General features: G+C 35.0%; 1 protein-coding gene across 1 annotated transcript in view; it reads left to right on the plus strand.

Annotated features, from left to right (window-relative positions):
• Window positions 1–19,864, plus strand: part of LOC134841594 (uncharacterized) — a 106,073-nt gene that overhangs the window by 67,268 nt on the left and 18,941 nt on the right. Inside the window, exons 12-26 of the mRNA XM_063857626.1 lie at window positions 788–1,075; window positions 1,362–1,521; window positions 1,973–2,094; window positions 6,628–6,749; window positions 8,043–8,199; window positions 8,456–8,537; window positions 8,853–9,082; window positions 9,334–9,429; window positions 10,041–10,283; window positions 11,497–11,649; window positions 12,542–12,685; window positions 13,521–13,631; window positions 15,258–15,414; window positions 19,036–19,199; window positions 19,637–19,795. Coding sequence (XP_063713696.1) covers window positions 788–1,075; window positions 1,362–1,521; window positions 1,973–2,094; window positions 6,628–6,749; window positions 8,043–8,199; window positions 8,456–8,537; window positions 8,853–9,082; window positions 9,334–9,429; window positions 10,041–10,283; window positions 11,497–11,649; window positions 12,542–12,685; window positions 13,521–13,631; window positions 15,258–15,414; window positions 19,036–19,199; window positions 19,637–19,795 — 2,388 coding nt within the window. The remainder of the gene's footprint in view (window positions 1–787; window positions 1,076–1,361; window positions 1,522–1,972; window positions 2,095–6,627; window positions 6,750–8,042; window positions 8,200–8,455; window positions 8,538–8,852; window positions 9,083–9,333; window positions 9,430–10,040; window positions 10,284–11,496; window positions 11,650–12,541; window positions 12,686–13,520; window positions 13,632–15,257; window positions 15,415–19,035; window positions 19,200–19,636; window positions 19,796–19,864) is intronic.

Here is a 19,864-nt window from a genome sequence, read left to right on the forward strand (position 1 = left end):
AAAAATTACTTGGAATACCAATTTTCACCTGTATTATCTACTTTATAAACTTGAGTTACGATAAACACTCCTAAGTATTGGAATAGATGCTATACTATCTTGCACAGGCGCGGATGCGGATCTAGGAATTTCTCGAGGGGGGCGGATTTTCAAAAAAAATTTGAAAATTTTGTCGACCCTTTTTTTTTAGGTCGACCAAATTGATTTTCTGAGCTCTCCCAAACGACTAAAAAGACCCTGTTTTGGCCAAAATTTCTGCGCCGCAGGCAAAATTTTGAAAAACAGGCCAAAATAGCGTTTTTAGGCACTTTTTCGAAAATTTCGACCAAAAATTGCGTTTTTTCGGCGCGCGCTTCCCCCTCAAAATTAGTATAGATTGGCGCCGAAGGCACCTTCAGAAAATTTTTAAGGTCAGTCAGCCAAAAAAGGATTTCTCAAAATAGTAGAAAGGGGGGACCCTTTGGGTCGGCAGGGGGTCGAATCCCTGAAAGGTTATAATTATATATATATCGCCTCATTTCGGTTATAATTTTGGACTAAATAACAGAAAAGACATTTTGGGTCGTATAACAGACATGAAAATCATTCATTTAGTCATTATCAAAGCGTCCCCAACTACAAAAACTGTAAACGAGGTGTCCATGCAAGATTCCTGTAGTCTTACAAATGATCACGTGTTTCCACGAAAAAAAAATTGCGGTTTTACTAAACCAAGTCTCGTGAAAAATGTAGTTAGAAGTTGACATTTAAGTTTGAGCCCCCCTAACTGGTTTCTTTTTCTTTTCAGAACCCTCAATTGTTGACGTGAGTTCAGTTACCATTTCATCCGTTACATCTTCGAGCTTCACTGTCAATGGTATAGTACCATCCAGTGGAACCTTTAACACTAATGTTCAAGCAACAGCCACTTGCCCTGATGACTCATCTTTTCAAACTGCTGACAGCGTGACCTCTTCTCCTGAAATTGTGACGTTCACAAGTTTGGTAGCAGGATGTAAACATGGCATAGTGGTTACCAATTACTGCGAGAGTTATGCCTCTGAAAATATCGCGACGGCGCCTTCACAATGCACAAGTAATTACTGATACATTTATTACAACAGTCCTCCAAAAGCTAAATCATCGTTTCATGAAATACTAGGTTAATAAATTTATAAGACTTTAAAAAAAAAGAAAACAGATAAATAATCAATATAGAGCCAGAAATTTGCCCAAATATTTATCTAAAACCCTTACTTAAAATCATCTGAATTTTTAAAATTGTTTGTTGAAGAACAATGAACTGGTAAATAAATTGAATATCTTATTAATAGTTCGAAGTCAGTTAATTTCAACTTTATCGGATACTTTGTTCCTCGTAGAGCCCGAAGCAGTTTCCTCTGCTTCGCGATCCGAGCGGACATCTTCCAGCATCTCGGTCGGGTCAGTGGCCGTAGGAGGTAGCGGATTCTTCAACAAGTTCTCAATCCAGGCTTTCTTGGGCAGTGTTGAAGCGTCCACCGAAGTTTCATCAACCTCAAGGCTCTTTTTTTTGTATCTAAACACCTCGCCATGTATGCATGCTTAATCATGTCAAAGCATTGTTTTAGTGTTGTGAACAAACAAAAGTGAAGTTCATGTAGGAAAAGCTTCAATGGGCTACAAATCAATTTTTGAGTTTGTTTGAATCCGATCTCAAAACATAACAATTTGGCAAAATTTATAGTAAAATTTCTAGAGGTTTCAATACATCATGAAATTATTTTGATTATTGACCGGGTAAAAAAATCATCTGGTAAAAAGAAGATTGAAGAGAAAACAGCAAATCACTTCATCTCGTAATTTAAAAACAAACAGAGAAAAAATGTTATCTGGTACTTTAAAAACAGAAAAAACTTTTTTATCCGGTAATGTAAAATCAAACAGAAAAATTTTGTCTGGTAATTTAACAACAAACTAAGTGAAGAGGGAGAGAAAAAAGAGCCAAATTTAGTTCGGAAACAGTGGCGATAGATGGTCTTGTTCCTGGCACTCGGTACAGCTTAAAAGTGTACTCATTCTGTGACGATGAGAAAACGGCGGGGACAGCTCATATCATGGCAGACCAATGCACAAGTTCGTAACTATTCTGGTTATTGAGAAGCAGTTTTTTTGATACGTTTTTTTGTCAATCCAAAATCAGGTACAAAGAAAGAAAGTACGGTTTCTAGTGATGTATCATAATACATTATTGATATCAGTCATTTTTATACGCCAACAAAAGTTAACAAGAATGCTTATGGAGCAGCAGTAATAACAAAAAAAACTTAAATAAATTAAAATAAAATGAATTTTTTTTTGTCTAAAACTTGAAATTTTTTATAAAAATTATCCCCCCACACGCCATATAAAGTACAAGAAGATAGATTTCGTTCCTTGTAGCAAATCAATTATGGCAAATAAGCTTCGTTCAACCAATTTGGAACGATTTATAAGACGGATTAAATCTCCGCTTACGCGTTAATAGCGCGAATTATATCGCTCGTTAATTGTCCCAAATTGGTCAAAATGGCAATCTTTAAACCCTCATAACTTTACGAAAAATAATCACAGGTGAAATATCTTTTCAAATTTAAGCTCAAGACAACAATACCTTCTGAATGATAAAAAAAAATTTGTCAAAAATGGCTAGTTAAAAAGTCGAAATTTAACTGAAGAAAAAAAAAACCCACCCCGAGCACAAATATTCCGTTACTTTCGTATCGAAAGTCGGAACAATAAATATTTAAAGTTCATGATTTTCCTTCCTGCTAAAAACTACGAACAAACATTACAAAATTATTAGAAAAAAAAGAAAGACAAATTTTTTAAATTTCAAGATTGTTACTGTCAAAAAATTCAGTTTCACTTGCATATCAGCTGACTGCTGACTGTTCTTGTTCATTCAAGACCCTTGAGAGCAGTTGCAGATTTAGGGGAGGGGGGGCGGAGGGTTGGACGCCTTTCTCTCTTTTAGGGACTCGACCCCCTAACGACCCAAAGGGCTGTTTGTGATATTTTGTGATATCCATTTTTGACCGACTGACCTAAATTTTTTGTAAGGGTACCTTTGGTGCCCATATATACTAACTTTGAGAGGAGCGCGCGCCAAAAAAAACCAATTTCGGCCCGTTTTTTCAAAAATAGAATCTCTTGGCCCAAAACATAGTCTTTTCAGTGCTTTGGCAGAGCAAAAAAATTTCAATTTGGCCGACCTAGAAAAAATCGACAAATTTTTTGAATGATTTTTGATAATACACCCCCTCGAGAAAATCCTAGATCCGCCTCTGCTTGAGAGAAAACGAAAATTAACTAAAATTTATTTTGGCATCACTTGAAGCTAGCACATAAATTTTGAAAAAAATATAATATAGCTATTTGAAAACAATATATTATTAATTACTCACCTTTTGCAAAAAAGGGAATCGTTTCAAGGTTCGAAAATTGCATAAGCTTAACTAATCAAACATTTCTTGATAGAATGGGGCTTCGTTACACGGTACCATAGGGTGGTAATAGTTAACAAGACTGCTCGTATCAGGGCAAAGCCCTGAATGTTCCGACTGCCTTTTAAGGTTTATGGAGCAGTAATAACATAAAAACATTAAAGGTAAAAAAATAATAAAAATTTTATTTTTCTAAAATTTGAGTTTTTTTATGAAGTCATCTCCCCACACGCCATATAAAGTACAAACGAATAGATGTCGCTAAGAGTAACAATCAATTATGGTAAATAAGCTTCTTTCAACCAATTTGGAACGATTTAACTATCTTTTCAAATTTAGGCTCAGGACAACAATAGCTTTCGAATGATAAAAAAAAATTACGCCAAAAATGGTTAGTTAAAAGTCGAAATTTGTCTGAAAAAAAACCCACCCCGAGCACAAATATTCCGTTACTTTCGTATCGAAAGTCGGAGCAACAAGATCCTGAAAGTATACAAACATCCGATGAGGCAAGCATAAAACAGTGCAGTCACAAAAAAGCAAGGCTGCTTGTATCAGGATGAAGCCTTGAATGTTGCGACACCATTTAAAGCTCTATGAAATAGTTTAATCTTATTAATTTTGCTTCAAAAAGTGAGCAATTTGTTTATTATTTACAAAAGTTTCAGGAAAAAAAATCCACAAGAAATTTGATCATAAACTGTAATTTTTTGAGGGGAGCGGTGGTGAAGTGGTTACGTCTCCGCCTCTCAAAGGGGAGCGGTGGTGAAGTGGTTACGTCTCCGCCTCTCAATCGAAAGGTCGGATGTCCGAGGCCCACCATGATCTGTGCTCGTTGCTTGAAGGTGAGGCAACATTACCCAGCCCAGAAAATTAACCAAAAAAAATTGCATGTAGTTCTTAAACAGGGGCGCAACAGCGGTTCGCCGTGATGAGCTGTACAGCTCTTGTGTTGGTCCTTTCCCCCGTGGATAAATGGTCTTAAGTAAGCAGCCAACGCAAAGCTTCAAAGAACACTTTCAATTTTCGATTTTAAAAATGATGAACTATTTAAACAACAGATAAATATTTTTTTTTGGTTGTTTCGATGTTTCCAGTTTGATTTTTTTTAAATATATATACTTGAATTGATAGGCTTTTAAATAGATATAAATGAATCAGTACACTTTTATTGCCTAGTATTGTATTACGAAGGCTAAAAAATTTGCCGCAACATAATTTGAAATGATTTTTGTGCCGAATTATATAACCACTTACACTTTACTTCTCCAAAAAAGTATCGCGTTTTACTTATCTCAATTGGCAACGTTCAAACCTTTTCAATGTCTTTCTAAATTTGGGCTTTTGTCATCTATAGTTTTCAGATAATTAAAGATACAAAAAATGGCTGCTTCTAAAATCCCACGGATAATCTCAACAAATATGGTTTAAAGAGGACGACTTCAAGCTGAATATTCAAAATCTTTCATTGAAATTCAGGCAATAATGAACACTATGAAGTCAAATTTGAACTAATAAGTTACAATTTTTTTCGCGTGCTTCTTTATCGAAAAACGATTGAGTTCTAATACAATTCCTGTAATGATTTTTTGTTTTGACATAAAAACAACCCGCAAAAAAACATCTAAAACAACATTACAGAGAACAGTTTTGTTGAAGTGATCAAATTACAAATGTGAATTTGAACAATAATTTGGTTAACAAATTTTTGCTTCTGTCTCATATAAAATTATGTTTTATTTACTCAAAGCCCAAAAACCAGAATAGCATAAAGTTAGAGCTAATAACATAGACAGCAAATCAAAATTTTGTTATCTAAACAAATGTTATTAATTAAACGCGATTGAAAGAAAACTCATAAATTTTGCACTTAACTTTTTTTGGAATTTATCTTTCCGTACTCCAATTCAAGAAGTTAATATCTTCATAACAAAAATTGTCATTACGATTGACAAATTGTCGGACAAAGGACCATCCTGACCGAAAACGTTCCGTTAACTTTTCAAAAATCAGAACCATAAATATTTACTTTTTTAAAACTGATTAAAAACACAACTCACACACTCAATCGAAAAAACAATCCAATTTACAAAACACTTCTGTGAAATTTACCCGGCTTTTTAATTGAAAACAACTGAGTTCTATGAGTTCTAATGTTTTTGTGTCTGAGAGTTTGTTTCTTGTGGAAAAGTTTGAAAAAACTACAAAAGTAACTATTCAGGGACATTTCATGAAGAAACTGACCGGAATTGGTGTTTTTTTTTAAATAAATTCTAACTGATTCTTGTTTGATTAATTTGACGTATTTTGTTTTTCAGAAAAAGCATTTGTCAACAAGCCGTAATAAATTAAATTTTATCTACAATCTTAGATGTTTGCGCCAAAAAATTTAAAAATTACGAAATTGAAATGCACTTTTACTTATTCTTGTTTGATTAATTTGACGCATTTTATTTTTCAGAAAAAGAATTTGTCAACAAGCCGTAATAAACTAAATTTTATCTACAATCTTAGGTGTTTGCGCCAAAAAAATTAAAAATTACAAAATTGAAGTAAACTTATACTTATTCTTGCTTGATTAAATTAACGTATCTTGTATTTCTGAAATATTTGTCAACGAGCCGTAATTATTGAAGTTTTATCTACGAAGCTAGACAATTTTACCAAAAAAAAGTTAAAAAATACAAAATTAAAATAAAATTTTATTGATTCTTGCTTAATTAGTTTGACGTATTTTGTTTTTTAGAAAAAGCATTCGTCAACGAGTCGTAATAACTGAAACTTTTTTTTCTACAAAATTAAACGTTTGCATCAAGAGAAATGTTTGGCAATAAGTTTGAATTCAGCAAAACTTGGCTGGAAAGACTGATGAAATTGTAATTAAAAAGGTGCCTTGAATGCTCATTTAGGGCAAACATTATAATATTTGAACTTTTCAACGTAAAACAACGGTTCCCTGATTAGATGCTTGCAAACTAAGGCATCCAAAAAAACTCCAAAACCCAAAAAATAATCAAAATACATAATAAAAATTAATTTTAAAAAAAGTTGCAAGAAAAATTTAATATGTTTTTTTTTTGTGTTTCTGGGAGTTGCGAAATCAAACGTAATAGCGATTCTGAAATTGAGTCGGAGCTAGATGAATCATCCTTTTAACTAGTTCTAGTTTTTGGACTAAATTTAGAGCCTGCAAATCCAGAAGGAGTTACAATTTCAACTCGACAGCCAACCGAAGTTACCCTCCAATGGACAATGCCAACTAGCGATGCAGATAGTTTCTCATACCAATTCACAAAAGACGACCAGGTAAGTTTCTGTTGAAAAAAGTATTGAAGAAGCTATCTGAATTATACGTGTCCCAAATAACATATACATGTAGTTATAAATTCACTTTGTGTTCGACTTTGTTTCGACTGACTCGGTTTTATGTTTCGACTTTGAAATCGCTTGTGCTGTAAATTGTGTTCGACTTTGTTTTTCGACCTTGTGTTCAATTTTATGTTTCGATTTTGTGTTAGACTTTGTGTTCGACTTTATGTTTTGACCGACTCGACTTTATTTTTCGACTTTGAGTTCGACTATAGGGCCTTCTCGACTATGGATCTTCGGTCAAATTCTGACTTTCGTTCGACCCACCTCGGTCGAAACTTAAGTCGCAAACCTCGACCAGGGATGCTATAGTTCTCAATATAGACAAACAAAACCTAACATTGTGTTAATAAAACGTGTGTGTGTATGTGTGTGTGCGTGTGTTTGTGTTTGTTTTTAAGTTTGTGTTAAGGAAATATTATGTTTTTGGCAAAAAACAAGGAGTGAACATAATAAATCGAATCAAGGTAATATTGAGGCGTCCTCGACAGGCGCACTTGACAGGCTCACTGCATTTGAAGTCCTCCCAATGGTACTAACTGTAAAAATACTTGAAAACGAAATTATTTTTATATGACATTAAATAAGATCAAAGAAAAAGAGCAATGTTGCGGATTCCGCGATAAATCTGATTTTGACCTGTTGCAGAGTCCACTTAAATTGCACAGAATGCATAGTTTGGCCTCGTAAAAAACTTTTTTTATTAATAATTAAGGTCAGCTTTCAACCGAAATCTGTTGAAATTTTTAGTCAAAATTTTCACAGGATCTTAAGTTTTCAATAATACAAATTAAGTGCATTTGATTTCTAGAAAACAGGTAAGCTATAAAAAACTAAGTCACGTCTTCTTTTATTTTTTCCAAAATTTTTTCCTTATAATTTACACTCTAACCATTTGCAATTATAATATTTGGAAATTGAAAAGGGTCCAATTTATGTTCAACCAATTATATTTCCAACGCGAGGCGACAATTCGCAATTGGCGAAAATTCGTAACAAGCGACAATTTGTAACATTATATTGAGCGCAGAACACTTATTCACGCACAGTATTCCGGATGAAAGCGCAGCAGAGCGAAGCAGAGCGAAGCAGAGCAGGCGTATTCTACTTACCAATGCCTTGTTAAGAATTGTCGCGTGATAAGAATTATCGCTTGTTACGAATTGTCGCTGGTTACGAATAGTCGCCTGTTATGAATTGTCGCCCTATCCTTTTCCAATACCGTAATAGATTCTAACTGGAGTGACAGATACTGCCTCTCCCTACGCATTCTCTGGATTGAGTTCAGGCACTTGCTACCAGCTGGCGGTGGGTGCCATCTTCAGATGCTCAGATGCAGATACGGCAGTAGATAGTGACGCGTACACTAGTGTCGAAGGGTGCACAGGTAATGCAATAATGATTTGAGTTTCAATTTCATTATTTTGAACCATTTTTTAGCAATCTTTTTTCTTCGGTTATCAATATAACAAAAATATTTATGTTCAATATTGTTCAGTAATTTTATGAAAATTGCAGCTGAATTTTTTTTTAATGATAATTGCAATGAAATGTTTGGATACTAATTTCGTTAAAAGTTGAAAATTTGTGAAGAGAAGGCAAAAAATGAAAAACAATTATGCAGTTTTTTCAAACTTTTTTAGCTCCTGCCGACGTAACCACCTTGACGTACTCTGTAGTTTTCAACAATAACGACGACCCTGATCTTACAGCAACCAGTATCAGGTAACAATCAATGACCACCAATTAGTTAAGTTAACCCTTGTATATAATACTCCAATTTTTTTTCGAATAATTATTGAAAAAAACAATTATTACTGACCATCTTTAAAATCGAGATTAAACGAGTATAGTTTTCTGGATCGCTTTTTCACTGGATTTTAAACGTAATTCAACTGATTATTTTTTTTTTCAATTTTTAAATTCTAAATTTGGTTCCACTCAAAATACGACGTTTTATTTTGTATATCAAGGTAAGAAACCATAATAACTCTTTCAAAATTTTGAAACTGACTAATAAGTTCCTCATTTGCTCTTAAGAATGATAGGCGCGTGGTCTTCTGGATACATTGACGGGTTTCAAGTCATAGTTCAAAGAGCCAATATGGCTGACCAAACCAGAACTGTGTCTCTGGGCCTGGAAACAAACTCCGGCAGCTCCCAGTTGACAGTTGATGGACTGACTCCAGGACAGCAATACACTCTGGAAGTCAAGGGAACCTTTAGGACAGCCACTTCAGCTAATATGTTTCCGACAACTTTTTCTACTTGTGAGACTGCACACAAATAGCTTAATATGAAAACAAGAAAAAACTGGAACTTTTGGCTGAAATTGTCAAACTGAAAATAAGAAAAAAGTAAAATTGCTTGCAAAGCGTTGAAGACGTCGGTCGCATTTGTGCTTTAGAAATTGAAGAAAAAACTATCGGTTAAGGTTAAAATTACAAATAAGGTTTAATTTTTTTTTTTCATTTGCGACGAATCAGAACCAAAAAATCAGATTCCCTTTGACGTAATTTAGTCGGCTGCAATCCTGGCAACTGCGAGGCATTCGCCCCAGACGACTACAGATGCACGGCCGGCTTCCTAGTCAACGAGCAGAGTGGAAACTGCGAAAGTAAGTATTGAGATCGGACCAAGTTAACATCCCCTCCCCCCAAAAAAAAACAGCTTTGGGGTGGGGTTAGGGGGTGGGGGGATTAACTTGGTTTTAGTTGAATTTTTCAGTCAATCAGAATCGATGTTTTACATGCAGCGCTTAGCAAACTAGTCCGAATTAATTGCTGAGGTGGAAGATCTTTACTTGTGTATCTGGGGAAAACCAAAATAGGATTTGCTTTCTTAGAGTTAGCATTTTTCCGAATGATGACGGGGAAAAATACCAGCGATTTTAATTCAGATTTTGATTTCAACAGTTAAGCTACTGGTGCTGATATTTAGGATGAAAGAGATTATTCATGTCAATATAGCTGACAGTGTGGAAAATTTCTGAACTTATGCCGAGCAAACTGATTAGCCGAGCTCTCCTATAACACTAAAAAGATTCAATTCGGCTAAAACTTTCTTTTCAGCAGTCAAATTTTAAAAATCATGTACGACCACTCCCCCCTTCTTTTTTTTATAGAATTAACAGGTGATGGTTGATTCTGAGCAGGGGCTGCTTTCAGAGCAATCAAAATCAAATTCGAGATATCTAACCGGTCTCACTTTTATGCATTCATTTTCCAGAACATTGTACCGCAACAAACGATCCGAATTGTCTCGATTCTTCCGACCCCACTCTGCAATGTTCCGACTCATCCACTACATGTAACTGTGCACTAATGCATCAAGTGAGCTCAGACGGTTCCTGCATTGCTAATGTGTGCTCGTCTGATGATGGGAACTGTTTGTGTGCGAATCAGTTTGATGTGTCGCTATGTGGGTGTTTAGCAGGATACGTGATCCATCCTGCAGACGGACTGTGTTCAGGTTATTATGGACAACCGCCTCAAGCCAAAAATGAAAAGATCAAATAATGGAAATCTTTGAAAGCCACCATCAGTATTTCATAATCATACGAAATTTTTTTTGACGTTTCTCAATAAACAGGCGCTGAATTAAACACCGTTGACGGGTCTTTTTATACCCAAAAACATCTAAAAACTAAATGAACGAGAATTTTTTAGAAGCTAGCTATGGTTTTTGAGGGGCAGAGGACTTGGTTTAGGTTTTTAGACAACACAATTTAACTTTCCAAAGATAATGAACATATTGTTCCGACCATTTGAAAAACGGAGAGGAACTTTGCATTCGGGTGTTTTAGTTTTTTCTATTTTTTTTTCATTTTCCACACAAATTCAGCTACCACAAATAAACATCTGAGTTGAGTGGTATATCATTTTAAAGCCTGTTCAGTCGTGATTCAAACGACATTGGAAATCACCACAAAACTTTCCCAGTGTCGAGAAAAACCAGTTTGAATTTTTTTTCGAGTCTATTTTCGAGTGAGTGAGCAGGCTTACAATATATTTTTTAAATACCTTAAAGGCTTACAATTGCTTAATTTAAGCGGTAAAAAATTAGTTTTACTCAATTAAAAATATTTTTTTCTTACTATTTTAGAGCTTTTTTGGAAACAAAAACGTCAAAAATTCAAAAACAGCAAAAAAAAAGTGAAAATCTTTTTTGAGTTTTTTGTTTTTTGTTTTTTTTCTAATGATTTTTCTACAAAAATTGTTTTCTACAAGAATGTATCTGTCAACTATGCCTTCTAGTTTTTCGCTCAGATACTTTTATCACACCACGCAGGAAAAAAACGACAATAATTTGAAAAAAAATTTTGTTGTATTTTTAAGAGTATGGTCGGAACATTCTGTGCTATTTGTCCGGCTATCTGTCTCACTTATTCAATTCACTTTTTTCATAATAAGCCGGGCAATAAAACGCCACCGCGATGGTAGAGGCATCCAAAAACGGGCTGCAAAGTTCCACGGCGTTCTCACAATGAGATTTCATTTGTAAGATTCTAAATTTTACAGTGAATGGAATCTAAATTCAAAAAAATTATTATCTATTATTATTATTATAAAAGAATATGCTGCTAAAGAACTTGTCATTTTTGAAGCGCTGATGAGACTCTTTTTGGTTTTTACAAATATGGTTCATCTTAACCTTCGGTGACCCTGTCGCTGCCTGTATTCAGAACAGTGTTCGCCCCTGCAGCCCCACTGTAAAGACCAGACAGTAGAGGGCGTCATCTGTGACGTGGATGACGTCACGTGCAGGTGTGAACACACCCATTTCCCCCATCTGGTCACTGGGTCCACTGCTGCTGAGACATACGTCAAGTGTCAGGGTGAGTGTCCATACATAATGAAACTATTTGTTGACCTTGATTTATTTGAAATAGAATGGCGTGGTATTCAATTTTCTACTACAATTTTTAATTGAGCACCGGTTACTTTTATCATTTGTTTAAAAAAAAATCAGTAAAAAAACTGATCTTTTTGATCTAAACACCGAAAGTTAAAAGTAACTTTGGATTCGGGTGTGTTATTACCACGAGAAAGAAAGCGCGCAATTAGAGGAAGCTAGAAAAAAAGTCATCAATGGGTCGAGTGATTGATAAAACTTTACCCATTTCAGTTGTAGTTTGAGCTGCAATACAAAAATGCGGACTCGACTCAGGGATTCGACCCCCTGTCGAGCCAAAGGGTCCCCCCTTTATACTAATTTGAGTTATCCATTTTTGGCTGACGGACCCTAAGATTTTACTGAAGGCGTCTTCGGCGCCAATGATTATTAATTATGAGGGGAAGCGCGCCAAAAAACGCAATTTTTTGTTCAAAGTTTTCCAAAAAGTGCCTAAAAACCCTTTTTTGGTCTTTTTTTCAAAAGTTTGCCTCTGCGGCGTAGAAAGTTTGACCAAAATAGCGTCTTTTTAGTGCTTTGGAAGCGCTCGGAAACTCAATTTGGTCAAACTTAATTAAGTTCGACAAAAATTTCAAAATCCGCCCGCTCCACCTTGTGAAAATGCTAGATCCGTCCCTGATTTGTAGATTGTTCTCTTCATGGCCGCTTTCTTCTCTTCATTATCAAAGATCAAACAAACCACCCACGAAAAACTTTTTTTAGAAAAACTACAGTTTTCACCTTGTTTGGAAAACTTCTTTTGCTGTTTGCTTAAGGAACCGGCTAACTAACCATAATAAAATGTATTAGTTTGAAATGTCTATTTTTTCCTTCAGCCCTGGAGACCAATTCAACACACACTCTCTGCATTCCTTCATCTTCTAACGGAGCCTGCGTCTGTACGAGTCCAACTGACGTGACCACCTGTACTTGTGAGACAGGATACACCAACCAAGTAGACAATTTGGCCCAGTGTGTTGGTAAGTTTACTTTTGCTCGGTACAATTGATTGCAGCAATCTTCAGACTGTGCTTGGAACTATGTTCAGTTTTCATTTAGAACAATTTTCACTTTTGACTTTTTTGGAGTATGTTTTCAGATTTTGGGGTGTTATGCACTAAATTTCTACAGAAGAGAAAAAAAATATTAGCCAGTTTAATTAAACAGTTTAAAATTTTTATTTTTCAGTAATATTATTTTTCAGAAAAAATGTAGCTAGTTTCGGCGCCGATTCCGGTCCGGATCCCGGCGGAAAAACTGCATTATTGGCAACAAAAGTGTGTTTTTTGGCATTCATCAATTTTCCGCTGCATTAAATCAAAATGGTACTTTTCAAACATCAGTTAAAATAACTTTCTTCCCTAGAATGTGGGTAATGGGTACGGTTCAAAATAAAGGCCTTCAAGATAGAAAATATCAGAAAGACTGAAAAACAACATAACTAACCTAGATTTCGAAGCAATAAAAAAATCGATCGCGAATCAACAATTATAAAAGCAAACAAGGATAGCCGGTTGCTGTGCAAGTAGCACAGAATGTTCCGAACTTTTTCCATATGAAAAATGAAAAAAAAAAATTTTTTTTTTTTGCAATACTGTTTTTCAAATTAGTGATTAGTAAAGTAGGCATAATCGAGCGTATTTGTCTCGAAAAATTGAATGAACAACAAATAAAAAAACCTTGAAAAAAATTTAAAATCAATCTCTAACTTTTTACATTTTTCGGCATTTCGGCTGAGCCGAAACTTACGATTTCTGCTTAGGATATTAAAAAATATATAATTTTTCTATAGAAAGAAGCAATAATTTTTTTCAGGAATTCAGTGCGTAATTAGTGACACCAACTGTATCTGCAAAGACGTGAACGAACCCACTTCATGTTTATGCAGGGCCGGAATGGGTCCTCAACCATCGGGCAACTGCGGGCGTAAGTTCGAAAATTTACCCATTGCTTTACTACGCTGGGAGACAATTCTTAAGAAGTGACAATTCATAAAAAGAGACAACTCGTTGCAAGGCTAAGTGCTTGGTTGCTATGGCTCATTTGCTTGAGCGTGTGGTAAGCAACGAAGATTCACCTTCCATAAAAAGATTGCGGCGATTTCTTATAGTTCAAAACTTACTGATGGAGAGCAGAGCTAAATTTAGGTGTTCCTCATAGCTATTTTTACACTTGCGAAGCAATGTGTTATAGTACGAACTTTCTTTTTTTTCCAACCGAAGTCACAAATATTGTTGCGACTTAAAGCAACAATATTTGCTGCATCGAATTGGCGATAAAATATTTTGATATTTTGTTGTACCTTTGCTATCTAGTTACACCTTTACAGCTCAGCTTATTGATAACATGTGCTTTTTTGAAATTCGGATAATTATAAGTTTACACGGTTGATGCATTTTTAATTCACCAAGTGAACCGAAGAAAGCTATTTGTTTCAAACAACATAACAATTATAAAATGTCGATTTCAAAAAGTTTCTAACTCAATATACCTCGAAATTTTTGAAATGCATAACTTATACATAATTTGACTTTATGATTTGCGATTTTTTACATTAGTATTGTATCTTTTTGTATTTGATGCTATTTTTGTTGCATCGATTTGGCAATTTATTAGCATATGTAGCTGCATTATTGGTGGCTAGTTTTGAGATTTCAAGCATCCGTGCCTGAATGGTTAGTGAGTGAGAATCAAATTTGCTAGGTCGCCAATTTTTGCTAACTCTGCTAAGCCTCAAGTTGTTGCAAATTCGAGGCTTATTTCTACTTTCTCTTATATCACTTGATAGAGCTGCTTTTTGGTCTTGATTTTGCAAGTGTTTGCGAAGCGCAGCTTCGCCTCTGTGTTAAAAGTTGGGAAAGTATATTAGATTTATTTTCCAAACAAGACTGCTCGTATACTAGGGCAAAGCCCTGAATCTTTCGACTGTCCCTTAATTCCTATCCAATAGTTTTTAAGGAAAAGAAAATATGGAAAACCTATAAATTTTGAGCAATTTTAAAGTCGCACAAAATTAACTTATATTTATGTTGAATTGTACAACGACCGATCTGATTAGCTAGCCTCAATTCATTTTGGAACGATTTTGTTGTGCGGAATAAGTCGCCACGCATAAATAATTCGCGTTACGCTCTCAGCGATATGAATAATTTCTTGAAAATGCGCATTCTTTAGTCCAAAACATGGCCAATTTGGCAATTTTCAACCCCCAGATTTTTACTAAAGTATCTTTTCAGATTTGAACTCAAGAAGTCGATAATGGGGTATAAAAAAATTTTGTCGAAAATTATTATTTCAATCGGCGAAAATTGACTGAAAAAAAATCCACACCAAGCATAAATATTCCGTTTTCTTCGAAAGTTGGAACAATGAAAATCATGTTAGAGATGTCATATTTTAAATATCATGAATTTCTTTTTGAAACCTTTAAGCATGAGATATAACAGATTTAGTAGAGTTCTCTTGTTATACAAGTATGTGCTCATAGAGGACCCAAAACGTAGATATATTATCATTCCGTCGGTTGGACCGATATTTCTCAGATTTTTTCAGCTCAATGCACACCAAACTCTGATTCTCAACCGAACACCAAATGCATGGAAACTGACCAATCAGGAAGCACCACGACTGTGCTGTGTACGCCCTCGAGCGCTACTGACTGTAAATGCTCGCCTGGCTATGGGGTGTCACACGAAAACGGATATAACAGGTGAGCTGAGATTTCACAAGCTGGACAACTTTTTCTACCAAAATTTTTCAATCTTTTAAGCTTGACCAAATTGAGTTTCCAAGCTCTTTCAAAGACCAAGAAAAAACCCTCTTTTGAAAAATAACAACAAAAACTGAAATTTTAGGCATTTTTGGTAAATTTATGGTATGATCTTCATAATGTAATTTGGCGCCTTTGAAAAAAATTTAGTGTCGGTCCCCATGTTGTTAGATGTCGAAAAACTGCATGAAATTTGGCATGCCTACCCAAGAGGAGACCACCTTTGTTATTTTAGCTATTTTAGAATTTCCTGTGGTATTTGGAAAGCAACTGACTTGCTAAAGCTGATTTCCTATTTTCAAATTACCAAAAATACCCGGTTGAACGAGCAGTTTGTTGGCTTAAACTAAGTTTCTGACTTAGAAGAAGTTTACCAATTATTTGGGTACAACAATTGAACTAAAAATTTGGCAGCTTATGGTAGGCCTGAAGCTTGAATTGAATTGAGTTGACAACCACCCAAAATGATTTGTTATATTACTGCTGAATCAAAAATACGATCTGACTACTTCAAAACCAACCGTTTACTAGTATTTTATTGTTTTTTTTTGCACCCTTGCTGTATAAAATTTGGGCGGATATTCAACAAACCGCCATTTCTTGAAGCCGAAATTACATCAGAGTTATGTAACAATTTTACGTAACACTGATAGTTTGTTGTTATCTTGCATAACAATATTAATTTTCGGCTTGTTGGAATGATAATCCTATTATCGGCTTGTTGACCCTTCTGTTTTCTGGCCTATCACCAAAATTTGACGTGCCTATTTGCCAAAAAACTATAAACGTATACGAAAACAAATATGACTGTGCTGATATCTGTAGAATTTTTGCGATCCGTAGTCAAAATTTGCGGGGTCACTCGAATTCAGAGTCAAGTCGTCAAAGATATTCCAAAACGTAGGTGGTTTCCACTTACAAAATGTCTGTGGAATCCACGCACAAAGACCTGTAACGTAAATTTTGTGGTCACATTTGTATGTCGCGGATTCCGCAACAAGCGAATATAGCTAATTGATCTGGATTTCGCAACTGAAAGGGTTTCCTAAAAATTCGCAAATGTGGCGGATATCGCAAGACTTTAAGTGGATTCCGAAATTTTGTTTATTAGTGTACCGAATTTATTATCTAGCAATTGCAGAAATTAAAAGCAGGGACTTAACCAATGTCAGTAGAAGCCAAGAAAAAATCTTGTATCATTGTTTAACTAAGTCGGTGGATGTATTTTTTAGTTTTCAGGATGAATTTCACAGGAAGCAAATTTCGGATCATTTTGAAACACAATCACTGAGTTAAATCAATAGGTTTAGTGAGTTGAGAATGTTGGGAAACACAACGCAAAATTCATAATATAACTTGATCTTTATTTAGGACTGGTGGATTGGGAGTGATTTCAATGTATCAAGTTCTTAAATGAGATGAGAGTGTCTCAAATGTTTCAAGTTATTTCAAATTGACAAAACTTCAAATGAAATAAGAGCAAAATATAATGGTTTATTGAAATGAGAGGTTTATTGGGGTTCATAAAGACCACCCGCAATTGTGAGATATTTATTTCAGCCTCAGTGAGAGATTTTTTGAAGGAGAGCATGAATTATATTGCAAAAATAATTTTATCAAATTGATTAACATTGCTCTCGATTGTTCTTCACTCTGGTTTTTTTCTAATTTGTAATTGTTTCGACAAAAATCAAAATTGCAACAAATTTTTAAAAATTTGAAAATATGAAATTGAGACGAACTGATGAATTTGTTTACTTCAGTTCGCTCAGTGAACAAGAATTGAGATCAAGCGTTTGAGTTGGCAAGAATTGAGATCGAACGTTTGAGTTGGCAGCAATTGAGAGTTGGCAGGAATTAAGTTGGCAGGAATTAGGTTTGCAATTGAGATTGAACGGTTGGGGGTGTCAGTCTTGAGAAGTAATTTAGAGTGAATTCGCTGGTGACCACCTGGTAAAGAAAAGATTCAATATAAAACGCTACAACTTATTTTACTGGAATCTGCTTACCAATGCGGGTTCCGCGTACAGTTACGGTGTCCGCAACGAAGCAATTTTACATATTCTTAAATTTGTTTGTGGATTCCGCAAACTGTTCTAAATTGCACATAGACTGTTGCTGGCTCCGCAAACTTGCCTGTTTTTGTAGCGATTTTGAGCGGTACAGTGTTTCATTTATTTGTTTGTGGAATCCAAAACAAAAAGGAAAATCAAAGAAAAGTAGCATTGTTGTGGATTCCGCAACAAATCTGATTTTGGCCGTTGCAGAATCTTATTTCATTTCACAAAATTCACAGTTTGGCCTCGTAATGGAAAGGTTGAATTTTATTACCAAACCGGTATATATGGCCTTGAAACCATATGAATGTTCTTTTTTGACAAATTTTTCAAAGAAATACTTTAAACATTCCCTCGCGTTTCAAAATTTACTTTTTCAGCCTATTATTACAAGTCATTATGAAAAAATGCGTGGTTTTTTTGCTGCAATACATGAAGAACAAATTTGTTCAGAATAGCTCAATTGTTACATTCCCGGGTTGACCTCCATACACCGAAAATGGTTATCATACAATTCCATACATCAAGTGTATGGAAAAATGCTTGTCATACAATTTTCATACAATTTCTAAAAATGGTTGAAAACTGGTATAAACTTATTTCTGTGGATGTTTGATTCTTATAAAACAGTCTGGTGATAAAAAACTGAGGTTCTCGTTTTTTTGAAAAAAATGCTCATCATACAATTCCCATATATGGGAATTGTATGACTGGCATTTTTTTGATGGCGACACAAAAAATTTTTCAAGTAATTTTGAAAATTTGGCCCAAAAAATTTTCTGTTTTTTTTTTTCAACCGCAAATCGAATTTCTTCGTACGCAAACAAACATTTTTCGAAATTTTTTTTTGCATGCAAAATTCAATATTTTGTGTGCATAACGTAGTCCTGGATACGATAAAATTGGCTTTTATTTTCTTTTCACTTAAATTTTTTTTTCAAAAACGCTGAAAATTCCTATTTCTTTTGTATGGGGTGTTAATGTAAGCCTTGATCAATGTCTGATAACTTGAAAATTCAAAAATTTAAAATAATCATCATAAAAAAATTTTGCCAAAAAATAAAAGTTCGTTACTTTTGTTATATCAATTGTGAAAAACATCCAAATTCAGGTCGTTTGCTATGCATTGTAAATGCAAGACTGCCCAACCTTTGGTGTTTCGAGTAACCAAGGTCTTTGTCACTTGTGTTCGGTTGCAAACACAACCAAAAACTTTTCAGAAACTAAATTTTGAAAGAAAAAATCAAAATTTTTGGTTTATGGAAAAACACCTATCATACAATATTCATTTATGGAAAAATCTTTATCATAGAGATTTCATACAATGTTTTGTACGTATGGCATTGTATGGAATTGTATGACAAGAAGTTTTTCATAAATGGAAATTGTATGATTAGAAGTTTTGGTCAACCCGGGTTATTTGCTTAGAATAGTTCGTTAGCTACATTATTTTCTGAAGTTGAAACTCAAGTATCTAAGGAAAATGGTTTGGTTTGTCTCACAGGTGTGTCGCAGGGTGCACTTCAACTAATACCGCACACGATGAAATAAACGTGAACAGTTTGTACGCCGATGAGGATAAGTGCACGTGTGTAGTGTCAACTGACATCAACAGCTGCTCTTGCTTGGCCGGATTCATTTTGGACCCAGTCACAGGCCTCTGTTCAAGTGAGCGCTCTTTACCCTCCCCCCTATCAATTTCAAATTTTCTATTTTTTAGTTGTTTTACGGGTTAATATGGCTAAACGCGTAGTGTTACGTGTGTGTTGTGTGTGTGTGTGTGTGTGTGTGTGTGTGTGTGTGTGTGGGTGGGGGGAGTGGAAAAGAGCCCAATTATAAGTACTTTGGAACTTGTGAAAACAAACTTTCTAATTGAAAAAGCAATTTTATCACTGAACAGGCAGTTTCCAAGGATCAGTAAATTTACCATGGTGTTAAAAGAAGCAAAAGAGCATTCGAAGAAATATTTAATAAGGTTGTTCGGTATCTGTTGAACTTTTTAACCATACTTTTTGTATAATCTTCCAAGTATCAAATAAAAGATTCAGATTAAGTCAAATCGAACTGCTTATATCCTAGTCTTTAATAGCTATTGCATATTTCAGAAAATTGTCATTATGCAGCTGACGAGTGTGTGAATACCGACTCAAGTGGGGTTCGAACACAGGACCACTGTACTGAGGCCAACTTCAATGCCGGCAACTGTCTCTGCGAACTTGGCTACTACCCCCACGTGGACATCAACAGCAGAGTTGACTGCCATTGTTAGATTTACGATTTGAGCCCTATTCTTTTTGCAGGGTTTTGCAAATTGGACGCTTTTCCATTTCTCA

The sequence above is a fragment of the Symsagittifera roscoffensis genome, chromosome 3 (genome assembly GCF_963678635.1).
Source record: "Symsagittifera roscoffensis chromosome 3, txSymRosc1.1, whole genome shotgun sequence".
NCBI lineage: Eukaryota > Metazoa > Xenacoelomorpha > Acoela > Convolutidae > Symsagittifera > Symsagittifera roscoffensis.